This window comes from Podarcis erhardii (genome assembly GCF_964252035.2).
Source record: "Podarcis erhardii genome assembly, chromosome: 9".
Classification (NCBI taxonomy): Eukaryota; Metazoa; Chordata; class Lepidosauria; order Squamata; family Lacertidae; genus Podarcis; species Podarcis erhardii.
This window is the reverse complement of record NC_138512.1, coordinates 25,697,196-25,724,708: the sequence shown is the minus strand read 5'-3', so window position 1 is coordinate 25,724,708 and position 27,513 is coordinate 25,697,196. Positions and strand designations below refer to the sequence as shown.

The 27,513-nt window shown below is 42.3% G+C and overlaps 1 protein-coding gene across 1 annotated transcript in view; it reads right to left on the bottom strand.

Annotated features, from left to right (window-relative positions):
• Positions 1-2,144: 2,144 nt before the first annotated feature.
• Positions 2,145-27,513, bottom strand: part of KDR (kinase insert domain receptor) — a 54,934-nt gene continuing 29,565 nt past the window's right edge. The window contains exons 16-31 of the mRNA XM_081875632.1: positions 25,926-26,032; positions 25,352-25,487; positions 23,067-23,171; positions 19,256-19,369; positions 16,477-16,565; positions 15,056-15,200; positions 14,525-14,625; positions 13,048-13,170; positions 12,818-12,929; positions 10,066-10,165; positions 8,796-8,901; positions 8,534-8,685; positions 4,781-4,880; positions 4,611-4,699; positions 3,033-3,821; positions 2,145-2,864 (exon numbers count right to left, since the gene is read on the bottom strand). Coding sequence (XP_081731758.1) covers positions 3,608-3,821; positions 4,611-4,699; positions 4,781-4,880; positions 8,534-8,685; positions 8,796-8,901; positions 10,066-10,165; positions 12,818-12,929; positions 13,048-13,170; positions 14,525-14,625; positions 15,056-15,200; positions 16,477-16,565; positions 19,256-19,369; positions 23,067-23,171; positions 25,352-25,487; positions 25,926-26,032 — 1,793 coding nt within the window. The 3' untranslated portion in view covers positions 2,145-2,864; positions 3,033-3,607. The remainder of the gene's footprint in view (positions 2,865-3,032; positions 3,822-4,610; positions 4,700-4,780; positions 4,881-8,533; positions 8,686-8,795; positions 8,902-10,065; positions 10,166-12,817; positions 12,930-13,047; positions 13,171-14,524; positions 14,626-15,055; positions 15,201-16,476; positions 16,566-19,255; positions 19,370-23,066; positions 23,172-25,351; positions 25,488-25,925; positions 26,033-27,513) is intronic.

Here is a 27,513-nt window from a genome sequence, read left to right as displayed (position 1 = left end):
AAAAAGATTAAAAATGGTAACCATGGAAGGATGGAGGGGAGTCAAAGGGTTCAGAGAATCCTAGAGGATTGTGTTGATGTTTAATGTTTGAATTCAAATTTGCAATGTAAAACACAATAAAATAATATTTTAAAAAGCAAGCAAAACGCTTTCAAGTATTCCACTTTGCACTGTGTGTCACATGACTGCCTAAATAAGATGCTAGGTTGTAATCCTTTATGTTTGGGGCCCATCTGACCTGTAACTTGTGAGTTAGCAGAATATATCTCATTGTGATCCTGATAGGGTTAACAGCTCATTACATCTGTGTGAGGATTATGTTTTACACTGCACAGCTTTGTGGTTACAAAAGCCAAACTTCCCATAATCCCATTAAACAACTTCTTATCTCAGAGATGCTGAGATGTTTATCAGAACCAACCATTTGTTAAAGAGCTCCTGCTAGTTTCCAAAATGACCCCATGGAGGTATTCCCAGGACTCAATCAGCCTAAGATGCTGGATGCTGTGAGATTTAAATCACAGTTCCCAGCCCAGCAAAAACCCAGCCCTAAAACTGAGAATAATATTATGAGGGTGTTCTGTCAGAGGTTTTCTCTAACCAACTGGGCAAAGTGTCCGTGTTCAGCACTTTGTTTAAGTTGTTGGGGGAGGGGGCTGTTTTTCCTTTTTGTATATTTTTATTTATCGTCAAGAATAATATCTAGCTACAGAAGAATAAAAATGTCCTCAGCAGTAGAGGTATTTGTCATTTTTGAGTCAATAACAATCAATAGCAGGTTGATGAATGCAATACATCAGCTAACAATAGAACAAATAAATAGGGCAGCCCCTATTTCACTCTTTTAGTGATGATTTTGTGACATTTTGGGGTCACTTCCAGATTTGGCACTGTGTGCACGTGCATGATTGCTGTCTATCAGACACGCATAAATCGGTTCTTGCCTGTATTAATACTGGGCTACATGGACTCCATATGAGACACCTTCCTATGTTCTTATGTGCCGATCTAGAACAGGAATAAATACCATAGTTCCCTCCTGTTGACATTAGTCTACAACTCTTATCAACTCCTACAACCATGACCAATGGTCAGGGGATAACAGTGGTTGTGGCTCAACACATCTGGAGGCTACCACATTAGTTACCCCTGCTCTAGAAGTAAAATCTCTAACTAGGTGTGAGTATCTGCATTTTGTCTATACTGTAATGCACACAAATGTAAATGTGTGTGCATGGCTATAGTACCACATGATGCACACTTCCATTTCCCAAGCTACGGTTGGAAAGGTACATTTCGAACTGATTATATCATATTACACACCTAAGTAAACATACATAAACTAGAGCTGTGAGAGTCAACAATCCCCCCCTCCCAAAGCTCCAAAAGCGTGTATCATATGACCTAAATCTCCATAGTTAAATGTTTAAATTACGTGACAGAGGGCTAGCTAGTCTATTATGAGTCAAAATTCTTTGGACTGAGTTGAAGTTGCTTTACATTTCATAATAAAATATTGTATAATCTGACACCTGCTGAGCCAGATGTGACCCAACAGATGCTTTGCCAAAAATATTGCATTGAGAATATATATGTTTTTATTGAAAGGCCAGGTGCCTTTCCATGAAAATGCCTAAGAAAAGAACTGCAGATGAGTGCTAAATAGATCAACACATTTTCTGACTTGTTCCTGATGTGGATTACATGTCAGACCGGAAGTAAGACCAACTTCCTTTCAAAACCAGGTGTTAGGTTATTTCAGTGCTGGTTCTCAGCTACAGCACCTTCAGTGGAAGAAGATGGACAATCAAACTGAGACTCCTCAGGCTGTATCTAATCTTACTGAATACTCTGCCCAAAACGAGAATGACAGCACCATTACAGCAGTGGGCCCTTGGCACACGCCCAAACTTGCAGAAGGACTATAACTCAGTGGTAGAACACTTGTTTGCGTGTAGAAGGTCTTTTTTTCATTTCCTGGCGTCTCCAGGTAGATGTCTCCATCTTGAAACCCTGAAGAGCCAATGCTAGTCATTGTAGAGAGCAAGATGGACCAATATTCTAACTCTGTATAAGGTTATATAACTGTATAAATATATATAATTCTATATTTCTATGGTTATCCTCCATGGAGGCAGCCATGATTCTGATGTAAAAGTGAACCTCTTACACATTTTAATTCAGGTCTTCTCAAATTTTACAGCATTTACCAAGAACATGAGGCAGGACAAACAGAAACCTGGGAATCAGCCCTAACACATATATATTCACGACAAGTTTTCAGAATATGCTTGAAGCCAACAGCACATTTTTCATTATATATAACATATATTTATTTCAACAATATATTACATTTCTTTCTACGCAACCAGGCTATAAATACTCTATGTGCCACTTCTGATAACTCATAGCTTCCCAAGTTTTGAAATTTTATACAAGTATTGAATTAAAAAAATACAAAAGGTAAGAGCAGTCAAAATAGTTTCACAATGTCTTTTTTTAAAAAAAGGAAATATTGTAATTTACAGCACGTGTTAAAAACTCTGGCATACAAACACACAGAAAACTTTCTAACAACTCCTAGATTGAAAAGCATCAGTCAAAATCTGAGCAGCTAGTTATGCAACATGTCTGCGATACATGTGACCTTACTGATAATGCTTTTTGCTGGGCTACATTGGCACTACATCAGGATTTCCCCTCTCCCCAGCAAGAATCATGGTTCTGTAAATCAAGAGCGACCAAATAAACAAGGATCACAAAAATATAAGGTAAAACTCCAGGATCATTTAACTGAGCCTATATGTACTGACCAAGCTAAGACAGAATTGTCTGTTTCAGTGTGAAATATTCACTGATAGAACCTCAGCTACAGATAGGTAACCGTGTTGGTCTGCCATAGTCAAAACAAAATAAAAAAATTCCTTCCAGTAGCACCTTAAAGACCAACTAAGTTAGTTCTTGGTATGAGCTTTCGTGTGCATGCACACTTCTTCAGATACACCAGAAGAAGTGTGCATGCACACGAGAACCTCAGCTGATCAAGGACCACACAGCAAAACATGACCTCTTTCAGTAAGAGGGATAGTCCCTCTGCTTTTTGCCAGTATCCACCAGGAAGATTTAGACTGAAGGCCCCTTTAATTGAAGAGAAATAAATGAAAATAGTTCAACGAGCCCAGCAAAGTAGCAATAGCACCTTCCTGAAGACAGATGCCCAAAGACAAGAAAGGCACTGGCGAAATGGAAAATCCAAATGGTTCTGGCCAAACACTATTCCATGTTCATATCATTGCATAGAAATGTAGTGTATCAATATTCCACTTCATGTACACCTCACCAGTTCACAACACTGTCACCAGGTACTCTAAAACAGGCATAGCCCTGGCAGTGCTTGGTGGTGACTGATGGGCTTCTTGAAGAATAAGTTTGGATCCAGTATTCCACAGAGCACTTTGGGTCCTTCTCATCAAATAAGATGCAGTAAAAGAACACATACACTTTCCAGTCCAGTGAATGTAGATGTTTTGGGTGTCACATGCCACTGGCTCCAGAAAAAGGCCGTGTTTGGTGCAAGTTCCAGTTATTCCTTCTTTTGGAGGATTTCTTAAGCGGAAGGTGAGCTAAGAGGCATCCCAGCACCATAGGCCAGTGCACTGCAAGTCTGAGAAGCATCTTTCCGGAGAGTTAAAAGTTCTGTTTCTTCACTACAGTACGCCGTAGTGTCTGTATCGTCTGAATGATATCCTGACTGGTAGCCACTTGTTGGATCTGAAGCTTCAGACATAACAGACTCGTTACTTTTACTGGAGACCAGGCTACTGCAAAATAAAAATACAGAATTAGCAATTGCACAACACGCTCTGCAATTTTTTTTCCAGTTCAATTTTTGTTTTGTTTTGCAAATAAGCATATACCACCAATGGTAATGGTAAAGGACCCCTGGACAGTTAAATCCAGACAAAGGCGACTATGGGGTTGCGGGGCTCATCTCGAGGTAGCCAGCGTTTGTCCACAGACAGCTTTCTGGGTCATGTGGCCAGCATGACTAAACCACTTCTGGTGCAGCGGAACACCATGACGGAAGCCAGAGCACACGGAAACACCGTTTACCTTCCCGCTACAGTGGTACCTATTTCTCTACTTGCACTGGTGTGCTTTCAAACTGCTAGGTTGGCAGGAGTTGGGACAGAGCAACAGGAGCTCACCCTGCTGTAGGGATTCAAACAACCAACCTTCTGATCTGCAAGCCCAAAAGGCTCAGTGGCTTAGACCACAGTGCCACCCGCGTCCCACCACCATTGCATCAGGCACTGGGAGGGGTGGGAGGCTCCACTGACCCTGCTGAGATACCTGTTCCCAGTTGGCTCCTCTTCTCCCCAACATGAAGTTTGTCACTATATGTAACTTTTAAGTATAGGTGCCTGGGTTCCCTTGTTACCTCCTCCCTACCCATCCCTCTTTCCTTCTGGGCCATGTCTTTTGGATTGTAAGTCTGTGGGCAGGTACTGTCTTCAGTCTTAAAAAAAATAAAATCTTCAGGTGGCCACTTCTGTTCTAAACCATTCTGAAACAAACACATACATTATTGCTCACTTGCCCCTTCTTACCTAAAGGGCAACATCAGCTGTTTAGATTTATCTTCTAGTGCCTTTAGCTCTTCTGAGGCAAGAATCATCCCACTGTCTGTCTGGTTATCCTGAAAGACATGTGTCAAATTGATCAATAAATGGCAAAGTGCAATGAGGACTGAAGAGCACAAGCAAATTCAAAGACTTACGTCATGAACCACTGTTGTTACTGTTGGTTCTACAGGCACGTCTTCAAAGGTCTTTACACTCACAGGACGGCTTTTTCTTTTACTTCCTTTGCGGTGCTGACTGGAAAACAAATATATTGCCTTTGTCAGTGTTCCTGTAAGTTCAGGGGTTGCTAATGTTTAGGTGGGCACCAATGGGCACTTTTTGTAATTATGAGAACATATTACAAAATGGCTGCCATGGTGGAGTGGCATAACGGAACAGCTGCCATGGGGCATGAAGTAACACAAAATGGCTGCCATGCCTAAGAGTATCACAAACAGTGTTGGCTGGTGGCCAAAGGCCCTGGTAGAGTGGAAGGCAGGGAGATTAGTACCAGGTGGAGCCAGAGTGAATAATAGGCAGAGTCATCCCCTGAGTTGCTGTAAAGAAGATGGTGGTAATTTGGAGGCCAACTGAGGGCAGACAGAAGTTGGTGGGGCACTACCCCATTCACCCGAGTAGACCAACCAACCTCCACCAATCACAAAATGAGAGAGACATCCCTCCCCACTTGCCCATCAACAGGAAAAAGGCACTGACATCAGCCACCATCACATTCATTCCCAGGAAGCAACTCTTGGCACCTCTGTTCTGTTCAGAATAGAAGGGAGGGTGCCCATTCCTGCAATCTAATGAAATGTGGGCATGTTTAAGAAGGGGTGTTTGGTGGAGCATAGGCCCAACCAATGCAAACAGGAACTGAGGAGGAAGAGCAAACAATATCTCACACATTGTGGATTCTAAGGGGTTATTTACTGAGACCCTTGCAGGCACTGAAGTGTAGGTGGGTTCCCATGAGGCAAGACACAGTGATAACAGCAAGAACTATGGACGGGACCATGTATCATCAAATCTTGGGTGAGCACCTCCTTCCCTCAGCCAGGGCATTGAAAATGGGTCAAGGATGGGTATTCCAGCATGACAATGACCCAAAACACATGGCCAAGGCAACAAAGGAGTGGCTCAAGAAGAAGCACATTAAGGTCCTGGAGTGGCCTAACCAGTCTCCAGACCTTAATCCCATCAAAAATCTGTGGAGGGAGCTGAAGGTTCGAGTAGCTACACATCAGCCTCGAAATCTGACTTGGAGAGGATCTGCAAAGAGGAGTGGGACAAAATACCTCCTGAGATGTGTGCAAACCTGGTGACCACCTACAAGAAACGTCTGACCTCTGTAATTGCCAGCAAGGGTTTTGCCACCAAGTACTAAGTCATCTTTTGCAAAGGGATCAAATACTTATTTCACTCATTATAATGCACATCAATCTCTGACTTTTGTCTTCTGCTTTTCTGGGGTTTTTCCTGTTGTTATACTGTCTCTCACAGCTACAATAAACCTACCATTCAAATTATGGACTGGTCATTTCTTCGTCAGAGGGCAAGCGGGCAAATTTAGCAGGGGATCAAATATCCGCCCCCCCTCACTGTATCCATGAGTTCAGGGAAAGCAATATGCATTTGGTTCTGATGAGGTATTTCTCTCCAACCCATAGCTTTGACCATGCTTTTGGTAACCTGAACTGATCTGGAGTCATTTGTAGCGAACTTTTTGCATCCCACTTCAAGTCCGTAAGTAAGGTTTGAGCAGAGGCTGGCAGGCTTCCGGTTTGTGTTTATGGCAGACACTTCATCATAATCATACAGTGGCACCACTGGTTACGAACTTAATTCATTCCGGAGGTCCGTTCTTAAGCTGAAACTGTTCTTATCCTGAGGCGCACTTTTGTTAATGGGGACTCCCACCGCGAGTGAGCCACTGGCGCACGATTTCCATTCGCATCCTGGGGCAAAGTTCGCAACCAGGAACAGCTAATTCTGGGTTAGCGGAGTTTGTAAACAGAAGCATTCGTAACCAGAGGTACCACTGTAATAATTTCAGGTGATCCATCTGCCACAATCATGTGCAAATCCAGGCGGGGGGGGGGGGGGAACCATGGCTGATTACAGGACAAAGTGTCTATATGAAACAGTCTCTTTTTTTACTTTTGATTCTGAAAGCAGTTCTTCTGAAGAAAACCTAAGAGACAATCTTTTCTAAAAATAAAAAATAAACTTCAGTGGCTTACTGTTTTTCGGCATCTTTTCTCTTTTTCAAGATGCAAACTAACAAAGAAGTCTGGGTCACGCTCATAATTCTTTTCATTTGGACTGACTCTGCTGGAGACGGCAGCAGCAGCTGACTCAGCAAACTCACGCACACACCCTCCGCCCTCCAAGCAAATTGTTGAAGTTGGCACCGAACATTCCACAACTCCCCTTCGCCAAAGAAAACCATCTGAGCTGGAAGCATTCCCAATGCTCTGACAATCAGCGCTCCATATTCTCCTTGCAGAGGGCCTCAACAGCTACCTCCATCGCCAAAGTAAGGCACTGAAATTGAACGCTGAAAGGTAGCCTAAAATGGAAGTTGCCCACGGCAGATTTGGTGGTGATCTGAGAATGGCACCTCTGACAGATAAACCGGAAAAGCTCTTTCTAGGAGGCAGAACATTTGAACAAATGGCATATTTACGTTGCTAAAATATTATCTTGGGGCCTTGATGGCGGGGTGGGGGGGAATAAATGCCTTCAAAAGCAAGGATGTTTCATATACTCTACCGGACATCACTTAAGGCAATAGTTGGTACAGCGTGTGGCCAATTTTTGGTGCTTTACAGATGAATAGTAAGTCTTGCAAATGCTTACTGATTATTTCTCTCACCTGAATAAAAAAGTATCCTGAAGTTCCTTGTTTGTTTGTTTGTTTGTTTGTTTGTTTAAAGGGACTATTTTGGCTTGCTGGGATCTTATGCAGCAGGGTCAATTTTTTTCATTTCTGAAAACTTTTAATGGAGTTTACATTTCCTTGGGTACATATTTTAAGTCTATGGAATTAGTATGTTGATTGTTAAGTTCCACATTGACCATTTTAATGTTTATGTGAAATTTATGCTGAAATTTTTGTATGCTGGTTGTTTAGCCGTAATAATAAATATTCATGCTATTTTTGCATAATTGTTAATAATAATAATAATAATAATAATAATAATAATAATAATAATAATAATAGCAGCATGGGACTGGCCCACCCTAGATCCCACATGAGGGCAAGAAGATGGACCCAAAGATCTGATTGCTAGGTACAAGCACCAGGTCCATGCAGCACTCATCCTGATTAGCTCAGGCTGTGCATGGTACACAGGTGTAGAACTTCCCCTTTTTTCTAGTATGGGGTTTGAGCCAGGGGCGTCCATTTTGTAGAACATATACTCTTCCAGACACAACCATGCTGAGCATGACGACTGCCTGTGGAGGCTGCAAGACTCGGAGAGCTATATGGCTCCCTTGTTGTGTCCCTTCTTCCTTCCGAGTTTTGCTCCAAAAGCTTCCCTTGCGAGAGGCATTAAGGGATCTGAACCTCTGCCTGGGATCATTGGTGAACCGTGGGCAGCATTTCTGTGGATGCCTGTCATTTTTACATTTTCAATTTGGGTGCTTCCTTCCTCACCTCCTGAGCTGGATGCAGTGACCACCCTCCGTTGGCGTAGCGGCAACACACCCCTCTGGTCCCAGCGAAATCAGAGTATGGAATTGCTCTACAAATATTGCAGCCTAGTGAACATGGCTAAATATAAAGACACAGCAGCACAAACTCCTTCCTCTTTCTCACCACGATCCCCACTTTCAAAGAAAAATCTGGCAGAGAGGGAAATGCCTAGCAGTCCCTATGGGATTCTCATTAGGCTACAAACCTCAGTTCTAACGTGCTGTCATAATGGAATTGAGAATCGCACACTTCCTCTTCTTCCCTGCAGGAAACAGGTGAGGTTGGCAGGGACAACCCAGAATCCTCTTCTATGTTCAGCAGGGGAGTTTGCGGGAGGACAATATAGTCCTTACCATCCTGATGTAGAAAGACAGACAAAAATAGGGTTTTTTAATATATATATAGGATTTGTGGCTGCAGGCACATCCCCCCCCCCAGTGAGTTTAGTTTTTAGAGCATGACTTTACCTGGCGGACATTTGCTTGCAATACGTTTCCCAGATGTTCCACCAAATCTGAAAAAGTGGGCCTTTGTTTGGGTTCCCCATGCCAGCAGTCCAACATTGTCTGATACCTGGGAGATATAAGAGAATGGTAGCAGTGTTACAAAGCAAAATATGCCCCAGGACAATATCATATTCTGCTATTTAGTGGTGGGTAATAGCTAAGAGCAACAAGTTGGTCAATACTGTACTGCCAGAACAAGAGAAAAGTCATATTTATACCATTAAAACACATTTAAAGGACACAGGTAAAGGTAAGGGGACCCCTGACCATTAGGTCCAGTCGTGGCCAACTCTAGGGTTGTGGCGCTCATCTTGCTCTATAGGCCGAGGGAAGCGTACAGCTTCCAGGTCATGTGGCCAGCATGACTAAGCCATTTCTGGCGAACCAGAGCAGCGCATGGAAACGCTGCTTGCCTTCCTGCTGGAGCAGTACCTATTTATCTACTTGCACTTTGAGGTGCTTTCGAACTGCTAGGTTAATTATTATTATTATTATTATTATTATTATTATTATTATTATTTATTTGTACCCCGCCCACTCACTCTGGGTGGCTTCCAACAAAGATGAAAAATACACTAAAATGTCACATATTAAAAACTTCCCTGAACAGGGCTGCCTTCAGATGTCTTCTGAATGTCAGGTAGTTGTTTATCGCTTTGACATCTGATGGGAGGGCGTTCCACAGGGCGGGGTTGGCAGGAGCAGGGACCGAGCAACGGGAGCTCACCCCGTCACGGGGATTTGAACCGCCGACCTTCTGATTGGCAAGTCCTAGGCTCTGTGGTTTAACCCACAGCGCCACCTGTGTCCCATAGTGGTAGGTAATAGCTAAGGGCAACAAGCTGGTCAATACTGTACTGCCAGAACAAGAGAAAAGTCACATTTACACTATTAAAGCACATTTAAAGGACACGGCCTCCCGCAAAGAATCCTGGGAACTGTAGTTTGTTGAGGGTGCTAGGAATTGTAGGTCTGTGAGGAGTAAACTGCAGTTCCCAGGATGCTTTGGGCAAAGACATGTGCTATAAATATGCCCTGAATGTTCTTTAAATGTATGAGCTGACTGTGACCAAATATTTGACTTATTGCGCTTCCTTCCTCCCTGCCATTAGTAAAAGAGTCCACTGGCCACTAGTGGCTGAATTAGAATGAGATTTTTTTTTCTGACCCTCTCCTAAGTAAATTATCCATTTCTGAGACAAGGCATGTTTGCATCAGTAAAAATTCTTACATTTCAGGTGTTGTATAGTCTGGCGCCCTCATCCTCGTTCCCTCTTTCAGTCTTCTACAGAACTCCTCATCAATCTTGACACCAGGGTAAGGCGAGGCTCCTGAAATGACAGATTTCCTTTTAGTAAGGTGCTTAAGATGCTGCTGTTGATTTTCAGCTGAATATATGTCAATTCACTGAAATAAGAGCTAACTAAAATGATAGCAGCTCAATTAGACTGGATCTAGAGAGACTCACTTACATTGGACAGGAAAATAAAATGACTTTTTGCATGAACAACAGTCATAGAATGTCCCTGAGATGTGCAGATATTTGATCTGAGTTTCATATTGCCAAGCTCTGATTTTTCATTATTATTATTATTAATTTGTAAATTTTAATTTGCAAGGAAAAGAAGGGGGGTGAGATTAAGTAAAATTTGAGGAGTGTCACCATCCTTATCATCATCAAACAGAGAACTGTCCCGAGACCTCCGGGTACAGAGTGGTATATAAATTCAAACAATCATCATCATATTACTAATAACAACAGTAAATCACCATCAATGAAAACTATCCAATTTCCAACCAGGAAAAGGATGCTTATTGCCAGAAGTGAGAACTGTTGAGAACTGCAGTGGCAAAGTCTCCTTGAGTTAGATTGGGTACATCAAGAAAATTATACAACTGCTTATCCATAGAGAATATCAGTATGTTTTATTAGAGCAAGATTATAAGCAATTCTTTATCTTGATTAAAAAGAATATGGAATATTGGTAATGCTCATTTAAAGCCCACTCTATATCCCCATCTTGCTTTCTCACTGAGGACTAACAGAGTGCAGACTACAAATACATTTTCTACTCTGTAACTGAAAAATACAAAATACCCAAATACAAATCCGTTTATTGTGAGGACCATGCCTGTGCACAAAAATCAACACTACAGTAGTTAAAAATTGTTAAAATTCATTACATACTATGCCGACAAAACCTTCTTCCCACAAAATAGAAAAGGAGGGAAAACGAGCAGCGAGTCAAACAGACGATGGAGGGGTCTTTACATTGTCGTTCATAAATCTTTCCCTGGCTTTCATGGCCTTCATCACAAAGACCGCTACCACATGGGTAATGCGTGGGTTTGCATCAACTAACAAAAATTTTACTCTATCTTCAGGACTGGTTATAGAGTTGGGTATAATTTGCAGCAATGCATCTCTAAAGCCCGAATAAATGGGGCAATAGAGGAAATAATGTGTAAGGTCCTCTTTAATTTTCATAAGGCAAGGACATAGACGATGTTCTACTGGGGTTTTTGTGTATCTACCGGTCAGGTAAGCAGTTGGCAATGTTTGAAACCGTGCCATAGTAAAAGCTCTCCGAAGGGTGGGATCAGTGATCTCCACCAAGTAGTTGGCACAGATTTTGACTGCTTTTACTCGGGGGAGCCAGTAGGAAAACCCAGAGTTTTTTATCTTGGTGGAGTCCAGAAAGGCGTCTTTTTCAAAGATCCTTTCCCGAACTTTATCAGGGCTCCACAATTTGAGAGTATTTAACTCAGGTAGATTGTATCTGGATAGAATGTCTAGTAGGCTTTTATGCCAAGTGGTATTATTTTGTAATGATACAAAGGCTTGTTTAGCCAATAAGGTGTTCGGGGCATCTATGAGGTTCGTAAAAAAACGCAGGAATCTTAAGTGTGCCCTGGCAGACACAGAAAGTAATCCTACTTCCACTCTTAGGAGAGCTGCCGGAGTACTCTGAGGGAGGCCTAGAATTCTTCTGAGATAAAAATTTTGGAAGATTTCAAGCCGTTCTAACGGCTTCTGATTCCTACTCCAGAGTTCTACTCCGTATAACATCTGTGGAATCACTTTTCCAACAAAAATTTTTAGTGCCGGGATCACCAATTGCCCTCCCCTCGAATAAAAAAAGCTGAGCAGAGCACCAGTTGTCCTACGTGTTAGAAGGGCTACAGTCTTGAAGTGGGCAAGCCAGCTAGATGTGGCTTGGAAAGTGATACCAAGATATTTAAAGAGGAGACATTGTTCAATTTTGTGTTCATCTAGAGGCCATCTAAATGTATGTCGAGCTCTAGTAAACACCACAATTTTTGTTTTATCATAGTTTATCTTTAGAGAGTTTTGAGAACAATAAGCTGCGAGCCCCTCCAGCATGCTGAGTAGGCCCCTTCGAGTGAGTGCCATGACCGCCATGTTATCAGCATATAGCAGTATGTAACTGAAAAACATGAACTAGTTTGCCTGCAACTTATGGAGACATAGGTAGGCATCTAAAGGAGATTGCATTCATGAACTCTGTTATCAAAATGTGAGAAGTATACCATGAAATCCTATGGCAAGGAGGGAGGGGATGCAAAGGTCGTTTAACCAGCCATCTAAAGCCTTGCCAATGTTGCTCTGTTTTTGCCTTGTTTTTCTCTAAGCAGTTTCTCTCCCACTGGGAACAATGGTAGAAAAATTACCAGAAAAGACTTAGCTGCTAAGCTGGTTTAAATGTCTCCCTGGCCTACTGGGGAACCGAAATGACTCTGAATCCAAGCATTTTCATGTGCTCTCCTTCAAATGACCCTGAACCACCTCAACAAACATTTTTTGGCACTTCCAACAATGGAGTTCTGACACCTGGTTTGCAGGATCTCCCTCTCAGAAGTCAGGGTTCTGCCTCTGATGTTGGGGGCATCCTATGGCCCATGAGATGCCCTCCAAGGGCCCATGGGATTTTACCCTGGGTACCCAAAGTAATGTGACTTACCTAAGGAAAATATCTCCCACAGCAGTACACCAAAGGACCAAACATCACTTTGAATGGTGTATACTCTGTCAAAAATGGTTTCTGGTGCCATCCACTTTAGGGGTAGTCTAGCCTAAATGTTTATTAGCAAAGCAATAGACAAAAGGAAGCATTAAATATATGCCACAATGTCATTGTTAATATCTTTTTCAAGTAAACATCCCACTATTTCGGAGACTTCGGAAACTTACATCTCCCTTCCTGACATAATCTGGATCTTTGTAGATATCTCGGGCCAATCCAAAATCACAAATTTTGACCACGTTGTTCTCCGATAAGAGGATATTGCGAGCTGCCAGATCTCTGTGGATACACTGCAAGGAGAGGAACAATGGGCCTGTTATTTGGGTTGTTCCAAAGAGCTTTGTTAACCTTGTCTTAATTGGTATCTTCCTTGCAAGGCTCAGCACTTTGTGGGTTATTAAAATGAATGTCCCAATAAGGCTTAAATGAAACTCAGAGTTCATGTTGAGACACAGTCTTTTGCACTGCCTTAGAAGATAAATGAGAGAAGATAAATAGTTGAAAACACATCCATAGACCTTCCACTTGACATGAGAATGCTTTCAAACAAGCAGGACCAACTGTGGAGGTATAGTACATGTAACACAAACAGCTCGAAATTATGGGGTAGGCATGGCAAGAGAGACAGACGAAGAAGACTTCAGAGCCTGCTCCACCTGGACTCTCCCTTCTTCACACATAGAGAGACATCTACCAACAACTGCTCTGTGGAGTAGAACATTAGATGCTGGCTCTCGCTGCAGTGGGGCCAATTGTTTTGTTTTGAAGGTGTGTTTCTTGGTGAATCCAGTGTACAGTGGTACCTTGGTTTACAAACTTAATCTGTTCCGGAAGTCCGTTCTTAAACCAAAGCGTTCTTAAACCAAGGTGTGCTTTCCCATAGCAGTGGGGGACTCAATTTACAACAGGAAGTGGAACGTGTTCTGCTTCCAAGGCAAAGTTCACAAACCAAAACACCGGGTTTGCAGCATGCTTCATCCAAGTTGTTCATAAACTAAGCTGTTCTTAAACCAAGGTACCACTGTATTTTACAGATGATGTGAGTTTGAGAACCATCACCCCACCGACCACTTGAAAATTGTTGATAGTCTTGGTGGTCCAACTTAATGATTTTTCTGACTGTTTTAGCAATTGTAATGTTCTGCATTAGATGCTGTATGATTTTTTTAAAATTGAATTTTATAGCTTCTTTTATTTCTTATAAACTGTATTTTATTGTATTACAATTTGAATTCCGTAGGATTCAAACCACAATACAATAAAACATAAAGAAATAAAAGCAGCAGCAACAACAAAAATCAATATGAGTATTTGAAGCGAGGGATTTGCCATCTCCCCATCTTTAACCGTAAATCCACAGACATGCTGCAGAGCTGACAAATGAAGCTCATGGACCACGTCCTCAGACAACAGTTTGGAAACCCCTGTTGTAAGTAAGGCACTTAAAAAACTCTGAATTAAAGGCCAGTGTATGCCTGGTGACAGGTGAATTTACACGTGCTGACATCTTTACCAAAGAACTTTACAATATCAACTGCTTTAAATCAGAGTGTACAGCACTCTGGCACTATCCTTATCACAATCATTTCCAGTGACATGCAGTCATCCAACAAATGTCATTTCCCCCCAAGAGGAATGCCTTACTTTCCGCGAGGCCAGGAATTCCATCCCCCGGGCCACCTGGAAGCTATAGCAGATGAGGTCCTCCAAGCTTAGTGGGTTCTTGCAAGGATCTTCAGATGTTGCTGCAAAGAGAAAGGTCAATGTATATAAATGCATAATACACTGCACATCCTGATTAGCACCAGGTAACACTTAGTATACAGAAACCCTATCCTTCAGATTCCTTCCTTCATTTCTGGCTTCCAGGTATAGGGATGCTTGGAGCTGTGCAGCGGGAGTCACCCTCAGTGATTCAGCATGGAAAAGCAAGTCAGAATGTCATATTGTTAGAGTAAACTTCCATGCTGCACCAATAGCTGCACAATGAAGGATATAACATGTGGATTTTAGATACAAAATACATATTTTATTTTAAAATACATTCATAAATTGTGTATTTTATCAGCGAATGGTACAGGAACACCTAATCCTATAAGAATGGGGAAGCCAAGGAAACACACTTTGATCTCAATATTCTAAAGCCATGGATAATGATGTAAGACAAAAACCCACCATCCCCCTCTTCTAAATCGCAGAGAGATCGCTCCTCTCCAAAGCCGGAACTGGCTGAGCTCTGGCTGCTTGCAATGCTGTCCAGGCGTTTCTTCAGGTCTGCAGAGACTTCACCATTTCCTTGCCTGTACCGAGCATGATTGGCCTACAAAGTTTTTAGAAAGAAAGAAAGAAAGAAAGAAAGAAAGAAAGAAAGAAAGAAGAAAGGAGGGAGATAACAGAACTTGCATTATTCGATCATGACAGAAAATAAAGGGGTGAAAACTCACACCTTATTAGAAAGGGAATATGGATGAGCAGAAGGGACGCGGGTGGCGCTGTGCGTTAAACCACAGAGCCTAGAACTTGCTGATCAGAAGGTCGGCGGTTCGAATCGCCGCGACAGGGTGAGCTCCCGTTGCTCGGTCCCTGCTCCTGCCAACCTAGCAGTTTGAAAGCATGTCAAAGTGCAAGTAGATAAATAGGTACCACTCCGGCGGAAAGGTAAACGGCGTTTCCGTGCGCTGCCCTGGTTCGCCAGAAGCGACTTAGTCATGCTGGCCACATGACCCGGAAGCTGTACACCGGCTCCCTTGGCCAATAAAGCGAGATGAGCGCCGCAACCCCAGAGTCAGCCACGACTGGACCTAATGGTCAGGGGTCCCTTTACCTTTTATGGATGAGCAGTGGGGTAGGAGAGCTGAAAATAATACCAATATATTTCACATCTGGCAACCAACGTGCCCTTTTGGTTTCAGATAGTACATGGGTAGACGAGTCTTAAAAACCCAAGGCACAAATTTTCAAGGCCCTCTAGCAGCTATGGCAGCTCATTTACCAGAAGTAGTGTATTGAGTGTTAACTCTGGAACTGTATACTCGATTCTGACCAAACTAAGCCTCCTAGAACACTGTATACATCAGGGTTTCCTAATGATAGAGTATAATTTAGTAATCTACCATGAGAATAATGGAAATGTCCACACAGTAATTGCAAATGTAAAGTGTTAAGGAAGGTATAAACCCATGTTGGCCATGATGCAGCCTACAGAAGTGTAGGTTTCACTTAGAAATGTTAAATCGTTATTTTAACTCCTATTTTTTAAATATTTATATTTCATTGAAAATTTTCAGTGAGAAAATAAAGCAACAGACAAAAATGAAAGCAAAAAACCAAAACCAAACAAAAAGAATACTTGAAATTGTGACACAATACAAAATATAGGTATATAAGTAATAGTTTTTCCAACTAATGAAAAATTACTAATGAGACATTATAATTTTTATAACTGCCTTTTGATAGCTGCATTCCAAATATCATTGTATTTATCCAGTTATTTTAACTCCTATTCACATCCAAAAGATCTCACAGTAGAGAAGTCAAAAGGATCTTAAAACTGAAAAGCAGAGCATCCTTCCCCCTACATTTCATGCAGGCCTCACCTTGTACGGAACAAAATCACTCCGCTTGCTTCTCAAGTACACCGACAGATTTCCAAACTTGCAGTACTCAACAATCACCATGAGTGGCCCTAAAGGAACAAAATGGGAACAAGATTTAGAGGACTTTCTCACAGCCTTTCCTCTAGCAATTGCCTATATCAGGTGTGGCTAACCTGTAGCCCTCCAGATGTTGCTGAACTCTAAATCCCATTGGCTCCAAGCAGGATGGTCAATGTTCAGAGAGATGGGAGCTGGAGTCCTGCAACATCTGGAGTTCCTCACCCCTGCTCCATATCATGCCTGGAAAATGTGTGGTCCAGCAAGCAGAATAAGACCCTCCTTACCATCACTGAAAACGCACCAGGGATGAATGAAAATACCTGTTCTTGCCTTTCGTTTTGTTTGGTAGGTGTCAAATTGTGCAGGCCTCCTCTGTACATGTTTTATTATATAGTTGCTCTCACTTTCCCATGCAACATTCTTGTAAGTATTTTAAATATTTGATCCCCACCGGAAAGACACTTATTAGCTTACCAGAAATTATTAATAATAATAAAACAGTGAGAAAATGTATAAAAGGGGGGGGGGACCCAGTGGCAAAATATTCAGCATTAAAATGGGAGGGCAAATCAATAGACCCAGCATAATTCTGCGGGATTCTATAAATCTCCATTGTATCTTTCTCAACCTAGAGCTTCTTTTTAAAGTTAAATACCTCAAAGGCACAAAGAATCAATAGGTTCTTTGCCTAGTGAAACTTCCCCTCCTGAACCTGAACCTTGGCTTCCACCTTTCACCATTATTTCAGCCAACTTCCGGGTTGGCGCCATCGCCGAATGGCGGACTCCCTCCAAGCTCCGGAGGGAGCCTGCTCGGCAGGGGCTGGGTTCTACCGCGCCGGCGACGCAGGGACCCTCAAAAACCATGGGCGCTGAAACCCATGGGCATGGTGACTCGGCGGGCACCGTTTGCGCCCCCCGACCACGCGAAGGAGCCTTTTTAAAGGCTACGGAGCGGGTGACAGGGGGGGTGCTGTGAGTCCTCTGCTTCCCCTGCCGAGTGAAGCCGCATGCCGTTTGGCGGAGAGCGCTGACTTCTTCCATTGAAAATCTGGACTTAAAAGAATAACCCGTGAGTAATTGGAACCTGGATTAAAAAGGGGAACAATTTTTTTCTTAAATTCGGAGCGAGCGGGGGAGGTGCAAAAAGGAAGTCAGCCTCCCCCCTGTTGTAGAGGAGCTAAAGCAAAAGACCTGACAACTAAGATCGAGTGCAATCTTTTTTTGATAAAGTTATTAATTTCGCGATGGAAAATTATAAGCTGGGCTGGAGGAGAGAAGTGGAATGTGAATTAAAATACAACCCCCCCCCCAAAAAAACCCCTGGGAGCGATCCATGAGAGCGCCGGGAGAGGAGAAATAGAGGTTTTGACAGCTGTCAAAGGAGCTGCCAAAACTGAAGTACAAAAAGAGAACTTTGTTACGAGGACTTTGCTGGTTACATTTGTTATAAATTGGATATAAACTGTTTAAAACAAGGAATAATAAGTTACTTTGACTGGTGGGTGTGATCGGGAAGGAAACTGAGTTATTATAATCCCTCTAGAGGAGCTGTGGGTCATTACAAGTATTGCTGGCATGGAATTTGAATCGGACTCTTTATCTCCTGGGAAACTGCAGAAATGGAACACTATTTTGTCTACAGAGGTCTACACACTAAAGGAGACAATAGATTTATCTATTGAAGAATGGAAGGGACTTGACGTAATGTTTTGTTCCTGAATAACAAAGCCTCTGTAGAGGAATTACAAGCTTTTTGGAATTAGAACATTTGTGCAGGAGAGCAGGGGGAAGAAAAAAAAAAGAGGAGAAGAGAGAACAACAAGAACAACAAGAATAACAAGAACTGGACAAAGTTGGAAGATAGACCCCTTCCAAGATTGGACATTCGAAATCAAAGATGACCAAAAGACGGCAAAGACTATTAAAAAGACGGCAAAGCGGACTGGTGAAGGATTATGGTTTAGATGTGGGAGCTCCAGGACGACAGTAGACATTGACGGACATTGGGAACGCAACCGGGAAAGGGGGGAGGGAAATTTGGAATCCAAAGGGTGTTAAATTACATTTTATTCTTTTTTCTATTTTTTTATGTTAATCTGTATTGTATATTAAAGAGGGGAACTCGTAGAAGGGAACAGGTCGATTTTAGGGGATGGGAAAATATTTTTTAAATTGGGTTAATGATAATAACTTTAAAACTTGGGGTAAGAATTTGCTGAATCTATTTGAAAGAACTGGAATACAAGAGGGGGAGGGGAGGGGAAGTCCTGGAAAGATGACATTGAAAATAAGGCCTTAAATTTGGATGTTTTTCTTTTCTGTTATATTTGAAAATTTTTAATAAATATTATTTAAAAAAAAAATTCAGCCAATGAGAAACCGGGTTCATGCATTTGCTGCAATAAGGCCTAGCTTTGCCATAAAACAGGCCAGGAATGGGCAGGGTGAATGCACGCTACCCCACATACACATTGCAACCAAGGAAGGAAAGCTCTGATTTGTTGTTATTTGCATTGCTGTTTTACGAAACGTTGTGCCTGTTGTTGTTACACCAATTTTTGTGGCTTTTTTTTCTTGATTGCTGACCTCCAGTTTGTTGACAGAAGTCTCTGCAGGCCTAGCTGCTTGAAACCCGTTAATGGCAGACTCTGGGGGGTAAAGCAGTGAACACCACTGAGCTATGCCCTCTCCACAAAGTAGCAAAAAGCAACACTTACCTCCCGGTTTTGTACAGGCCCCAAGTAAATTGACCACATTGAGATGATGACCAATATGAATGAGGATTTTGAGCTCCGACATCAATGCCCTATGTTCACTGTGTGTTGCACCCTCTATAAATGAAAAAGAAAGATAGATATTGTCCTGTCTATAGAGTAGCAATAAAGGTCCGCTTACCATCTTCCTTCCAAGTAGGATGGGAAGGGACTACACAATCCAACAGGTCCATGTGGCTTCTTTATTAACTAAAGAGCAAAATCTTGCGTGATCGAACTTAAAGCCTATGTTCATTAAAGCGTTTTTATGAACCTAAGAAGGTGCTTTATATCAAATCAGACCAGCTCATGGTCCATGTAGCTCAGTGTTGTTTATATATTGACTGCTAGTGGCTCTATTTCCCTGGAAAATAGTGGCTCTATTCCCTCTTTTCCCTGGAAAAGACCCTGATGTTGGGAAAGATGGAGGGCACAAGGAGAAGGGGATGACAGAGGACGAGATGGCTGGACATTGTTCTCGAAGCTACCAGCATGAGTCTGACAGGAGTGCCTGGCGTGCTCTGGTCCATGGGGTCAGGAAGAGTCAGACATGATCTTGGAAATATGGTCAAGATTGAAACTTTCCTTGTTGGGCCGGATAGCAGCTATAAAGATGAATGTATTGCCGAAAATGTTATTTTTGTTTCAGGCCCTACAGATCGTGGACAAAGTGGAATGTTTTGGAAAGTGGCAGAAGGATATTTCCAAGTTTGTTTGGCAGGGCAAAAAGCCCCGAATAAAGTTTAAAATACTAACTGATGCGAAAGAAAGAGGGGGATTTGCCCTGCCAGACTTGAGGTTATATTATGAATCTGCAGCCTTCTGCTGGTTGAAAGATTGGATCTTATTGGAAAACACTGATGTCCTAGATCTGGAAGGGTTTGACAATGCTTTTGGGTGGCATGCATATTTGTGGTATGACAAGGTTAAAGTTCACAAATTGTTTAAAAACCATATTGTCAGAAGAGCAATTTTGATGGTCTGGACAAAATATAAGGACTTATTGGAGAGTAAGACTCCGAGGTGGCTCTCACCGGTGGAGGCCAAGGCACGTAAGAGACTTAACATGGAAGCCTACTGGCCTAAATATTGGGAAATAATTGAAAAAATTGGAGACAATTGGAGGCTGCTGAGCTTGGAAAAATTGAAAAACAAGGTGCGAGATTGGTTGCATTATGCTCAAATCCAGGAGGTTTTTAAAGTGGATAAAAAGGTTGGATTCCAGGTGGAAAAATCGAAACTAGAGACAGAACTGTTAGAGCCAAAAAATAAATTACTTTCGAGAATGTATAATTTGCTGCTTAAATGGAATACACAGGACGAGACAGTCAAATCCGCCATGATAAAATGGGCACAGGACTTGGGGCACAACATTATGTTTGAAGACTGGGAAAGGTTATGGAACACCGGAATGAAATTTACGGCATGTAGTGCCTTGAAGGAAAATATTATGAAAATGATATACCGGTGGTACATGACCCCAGTCAAACTTGCTAAGATATATCACCTGTCTGATAACAAATGTTGGAAATGTAAAGAGGCGGAAGGGACATTCTTTCACCTCTGGTGGACTTGCCCGAAAGTGAAGGCCTTTTGGGAGATGATTCATAATGAACTAAAAAAGGTACTTAGATATACCTTACCTAAGAAACCGGAGGCCTTTCTTCTGGGCATTGTGGACCAGAGAGTACTTAAGAAAGACAGAACTTTTTTTATGTATGCTACCACAGCAGCAAGGATCCTGATTGCTAAGCATTGGAAGACACAAGATTTACCCACGCTGGAGGAATGGCAGACGCAGTTGATGGACTATATGGAACTGGCTGAAATGACTGGCAGAATCCGAGACTTGGGAGAAGAAACAATCGAGGAGGATTGGAAAAAATTCAAAGACTATTTGAAAAAACATTACAAGTTGTATGAATGTTAAAAAATGCTCTTTTTAGAAATTCTTGCTTCAGCATTGGTAAACTAATGAAATGGAAATTAAGGTACAAGAAGTTAAAGGTGGAATAATGAAATAACTTTATTATGTTTAAGTTAAAACATATAAGATTTGGATTACAACAGTTTTGAAATTAGGAAACATGATAAAATGAAAGATACAATAAGTCTGGAAATAAGTTAACAAATTGCTGATACTTTGTATTACAGAGAATGCAGGGTTTGGAGGATGTGGGGAAGTCCAATAGATGGAAAAAAGGATTATGGAAATTTGTAATCTCTCTATTGTATTTTTCTATCTATGCCTTTATTTCTTTTTTCTGTACTTTATAAACTTAATAAAAATATTATTAAAAAAAAGGAAGAGTCAGACATGACTAAACGACTAAACAACAACAATAACAATGGCTCTATAATTTTAGAGAGAAGTCTTTCACAGCCCAACCTGGAGATGTAGAGGATCGAACCTGGGACTTTCTGAACAGGGGCATAGCGTAGGTTACTGGTGCCTCAGGGCAGGGAAAGTGTTGCACCCCCTGGTGGACCAGGCAGTGGCCAGTCCCTTCGCCAGCCAGCATCTAATCAAGTGAGTTTCTCTTTGCAAACTAGCCCCAACCTGGGAGCAGAGATAAGGCAAAGAAATGCGAAGCCAAGAGCGCTGCTGTGTCGCCTCACATTCCTGTCCTTGCCATAAGGTGCTCTGGGCAATGCATGTGGCTCTGGCAATGCTTTCCTGCTTTCCTCTTCCTCCCTCTCTCCCTCTCAGCCAGCCAAGGGGTGGTCATATGCAGGCGTCCCTTTTCTGGCCACAGGTAGAAGGAGGAGGAGACACCCCAGCCCCAAAGACCCAGGCCAAGCACAGCTTGCCTCCTGGCAGTTCCAGTCTCAGTGAAGGACCCTGTCATGGGGGCACCTGGTTGAACCCCCTCGGAAATTTGCACCTGGGCCCATGTCCCTCCCCACCCCTCCCTCGTGCTATGCCACTGTTTCTGAATGCAAAACTCTTCCACAGAGCTACTGTGGGGGTCAGCTCCTTGCTTGAAGGAAGCCACAAGAGGGAGCAAGATGGTATTTTATCTTAGTTTAACAAAGAAAGCATAGTGAATTTAATGTGCTTAATGGAAATATAACAGAGAATAGGCATAAACCAGGCTCCCTCAACCTCGGCCCTCCAGATGTTTGGAGACTACAATTCCCATCATCCCTGGCCACTGGTCCTCCTAGCTAGGGATCATGGGAGTTGTGGGCCAAAAACATCTGGAGGGCCGAGGTTGAGGAAGCCTGGCATAAACAGTGGGCAGAAAGCATGTGTGGAGTTCAAAATATCTAACCAAGTTCAAAACAATCTAATGAACTGGGAAAAGAAACTCATTGCTTAATTGATATAATAAAATGAATATACAGTGGTACCTTGGGTTACACACGCTTCAGGTTACAGACACTTCAGGTCACAGACTCTGCTAACCCAGAAATAGTACCTCAGGTTAAGAACTTTGCTTCAGGATGAGAACAGAAATTGCACGGCGGTGGCACAGCAGCAGCAGGAGGCCACATTAGCTAAAGTGGTACCTCAGGTTAAGAAGAGTTTCAGTTTAAGAACGGACCTCCAGAACGAGTTAAGTTCTTAACCCGAGGTACCACTGTACTCTATTCTATTACTGTTATGAAAGTTTCTCACCCCCTCGGTTGAACTAAGTGAGAAAAGATTGGCAAGTTTATATCTTGTAGCTATATCCAATAGCTACAACCATTTGAGGTCTTACAATGTCATCAACAAATGCTGATTGCCCAGAATATCCTTCACAGGTGAATTTTAGTTCTCAAGCCTCACCTTTAAGCATTTTGACTGCAACAGTCCGGCAGGTAGTCATTTTATCGATTCCAAATGCATCTGCTTCAATCACTTGGCCAAAGGCTCCCCGACCAAGCGGCTTACCTGGAGACAAAATTAAACAAAAAGATAAACTTTTTGAATATTTCTACTGTCCAAGCAATTGAAGGGAGCTGGCTACGTATTTAGCAAACAAGGCTGGTGGATCGCGCTGCAATGAAGGCAGAGAGCGCCACAGCTATAAAGGGAGCAATCATAAAAGCAGAATCCTGCCTCCTCACATGTTGTGTTCCAGCAAAACATACACCTCAGTGTCGACCAACGTTTCTGGAAATGGCATCAAAACAAGAAGTCTAGAGCACAGGGTTCCTAATTGTGGTCTGTGGTCCACCAAGAAGCGTTTGGATTTGATATCCCGCTTTATCACGACCCGAAGGAGTCTCAAAGCGGTTAACATTCTCCTTTCTCTTCCTCCCCCACAACAAACACTCTGTGAGGTGAGTGGGGCTGAGAGACTTCAGAGAAGTGTGACTAGCCCAAGGTCACCCAGCAGCTGCATGTGGAGGAGAGGAGACGCGAACCCGGTTCACCAGATTACGAGTCTACCGCTCTTAACCACCAATGGTCTACACCACCAAACCACCAATGGTCTGCAAGCTTCATTTAGGCCCTTGACCTGTCTAGGGTTTTGCAGTTATAGAGAGACGATGGCACACCTAGTAAATTAAATGCTCATATTCAGTTCTTTGCTTCCTAGAAAAGGAGGTGCCGGTACTCACTGTGAAGTTGTTACAGTAAATGTCACACTTTTTAATTGAAAAGAGAGACTGCGTAACCTTGAGTACCCCTGGGCGGGGGGAGCACTGCTCCTATTGATTTTTAATTGTCTTTTTTATTGCTTCTTTTATTTCTTGAATTTTAATACACACAACCTGAAATCCATGGAATTCAAATTATAATACAAAACATCCAGTACATAAAAGCAGCTATATAAATGCAATTTTTTTTTAAAAAAATCAAACAGCATTGCATTGCAACTGCTACAAAAGGCAGAAAAATCATTATATGGTCTGCCAAGACTATGTTTTTTTTTTTAAAAAAAAAAAAAGTTTGGGCACCACTGGGCTCAAGTGATTTTGTCTCTAGGCTGTTGAACTGGGGAACAGTAGGCAGCACAGTTCAACAGAATCAGGGAAACTAGGCCCTCCAATTTGTAAGCACTGCTTCATCGCCCCAGAAGTGACGCTCTGAGACAATGGAATGTTACTTTGCATACACTTATGATTACTCCTTTATAAAAAAAAATTACAAAAAATCTTGTGTTCCCAAGACCTGGTTGGAATCCAGTGCTGAGGTCTGGTTATGAAATTAAAGCCTAAGGAATCTCCTGGGAAATTCCAACTCCACTCTAGGTATTTCTTGCAAACCTGAAAGTTTCAGCGCATACATGGTGCTCTCCAGTGGATAGTGAACCAGGAGTTCCAAGCTCCAATCAGAGCACACAATGACCTCCATATTAGATATTAGGATAGCTCAGATGGGTTAGAGTGTGGTGCCAATGTTGCAGGTTCGATCCCTGTATAGGACAAGTTCTGTATTCCAGCATTGCAGGAGGTTGGACTAAATGATCCTCAGGGTCTCTTCCTATACAATTCTATGATTCCATCACACATTTCCAAAACCAGCGTCTATAGGACGCACCCGAGCAAAGGACGCACCTAGTTTTTAGAGGAGGAAAACAAGTAAAAAATATTCTGAATCAAATCAGTGTCGGGGCTGAAGGGGGAAGCCCGGGGTTTCCCCATAAAGCCCTGGCATCCCCAAGCTAGAACAGCAAGACACTGCACAGCACTCCGTCTCTCTGTTCTGGCTTCGGGGACAGCCTTTCAAGCCGCCTGTGGAGGCTTTGCGCAGCTAACCCCAAAGCCTTTGGAGTGCAGCCCGAGGTCCCGCTGTGCTCCAAAGGCTTCAGGCGGCTATCCCTGAAGCCTGGAGAGCGAGTGGGGTCGGTGTGCACCGACCCCTCTCGCTCTCCAGGCTTCAGCGAAAGCAATGTGTAGCCTCCGGAGCATGGAGGGAGCGCTCCCTCTCCGCTTTGGAGGCTTTGCGTTGCTTTCGCTGAAGCCAAGAAGCCTGCATTTGCTCCATAGGACGCACAAACATTTCCCCTTCATTTTTGGAGGGGAAAAGGTGCGTCCTATAGAGCGAAAAATACGGTAATTAAAGCAGTCTCTGATTTTAAGTTTGAAGGGACATTTCACTTGTTCATTCATAAGGAGACCCACCTAGCTTTAGCCTATCTCTGGGGAATTCCCATGTGTTGGCATCGTAAGGGAGACGTTCACATTGTTCATCCATAGGGACTTCATCAGGATCCATGATGATAGATAGGTAGCCAGTCTTTAGTTCTCCTCCATTGGCCTGAAAAAATAAAAGCAGTAATAGTGCAAATTAAATATAATTATCCTTATGCTTGGGCAATGAACGGTGGGTCACATTTACTGGCATTATGGAAGTCTGGAACTTTTTTTGTTTTTTTGTCCACAGGAATGCAAGTATGCAGTTTTGCCCCAGAAACATTGCAGGACATGTGCCCACAAATCATTGTTAATTACTTGCTTTATTAATTTCTGGAAAAGGTCTTCTTCTTCTTTTTTCCCTCCACCAAATGCCTGGTCAATTAAAAAGCACAATTTATGTGCCCTCAAATTCCAGGAAAGAATGTGATGGTACCAAGAGGAAAAAATGCGGCTGTTGATTTAAAGACAATGCAAGAAACAACACAAAAGAGTCCCCATCAGTTTTCATTTGCCATGCAAGATTGATGCTGATGGGACAGTGGGAGAATGGTTTCATTACCCGCTTAACGGTCCGGAGAATGATTACGAGGAGCAACCAGAAGAACATGGCAATTACCGCCGTTCCAACCAGAATAATGAGCTCGAGGTTCGTTTTCTCATCAGTGCCTGGGAAGAGACAATCGAACAGTTCATTGATAGTAGCCCAGAGCTTATTGGGGCAGGTCATCAGCTGAAGTACTGAAAGAGGTTCCTTGTCTGAGAACAAAAATGTTAGGAGTCCAACACGTAGCAAGTCAATGAAGACAAAAATGTGTTAAAGGGAAAGTGTATGTAGGACACTTCAGTACACAGCACAAATCCCTCCACTGGAACTCGAGGTGAATTGACCCAAGAGCAGTCCATAACACTAGTCAGTCAAGGAATTCTCTGATTCATCTCCTCACTCTATGAAATAAACCAAGTTGTGCACACTGGTATGTGGTAATATTGGTCTCCCAGCAGGGAGTAAAGAACTGAGCAGATCTAGCCAAAGTTAAGCACTTTTAGACGTAATCATATGTTCCCACAGAAAGCCCTGGGATTTAAAAAGTGCTTTAATTTTGTTGGATTGTGCCTTTTGTCTCCAGATAAATTTTCCAAAATATTACTTATTTATACTGCTCTGAATTGATAGAAGCCAACAAGCAGTATTATATCAAGAAAGGTTGGGTAACTAATAAGGAGGAAGGAACACATCTGTTTATTTCAGGTCTCTCAGTTTCTCATTTTTATTATCTTAAAATTTAGTTTTCCACACTTCTACATCAATTTGATTTTCTTTTTTTGAAAAATTCTCCATGAATTTCTCAACATTTCAGTGTGAATTCTCCTAACACATTTTTGACAATTATACACACATTTCTGCAAGGAATCTCTTGCAATAAAATGCATTTGCTTTCACCAACATATGTATTTAAGTGTATACTTTATACATGTGGTTTTTGTCAGCATTACTTGGCTAGAGAACTGCATGGCAAAATTCAGAAACATGCAAATATTGAAGGACCGCTGTGTTTTGGAAAGTGTAAATTGGCTAAGTTTGCTTTTTTAAATGCAAACTGAAGTGAATTTATCTCCCATCCCTACTAGTAAGTGATCAGTGGAAGCAAATGGGAAAGGTAATCCCGGCTGGGCATGAGATTTTGTTAAATGAGGACTCAATTGCTAGAGGAAGACAGCGCTCCTTGGGAGTAAATGAATCAAGATCCCAGAAGGTTGATGGCTGACCTCACCAGCATAGGAAACAGATGTAGGATCTATACAAAGGAACTTGACCAGGTGTAAAGATTAGAATGCCCAAGAGTTTCAGTATCTGATATAGTGTGAGACTCCATCTTAATATTTTCTTAGGATGTCAAAGTGCCTAAACTTGATTTTGTTATAGACAAGGTGCTATAGCTCAGGGAAGGTGATGTAGGTCCAATTCCCACCATCTTCAGGTAGAGCTGAGAAGATTCCTGCCTGCAATACTTAAAAACTGGTGTCTATCAATGTACACAAAACTAAGATAGATGGTCCAGCAGTCTTATTTAAGTCAGCTTCTTGTGGGGCAGTTTACCCTGGAAAACACTGATTAAGCTTATCAGCACCAAAAACGGTTCTGCAAT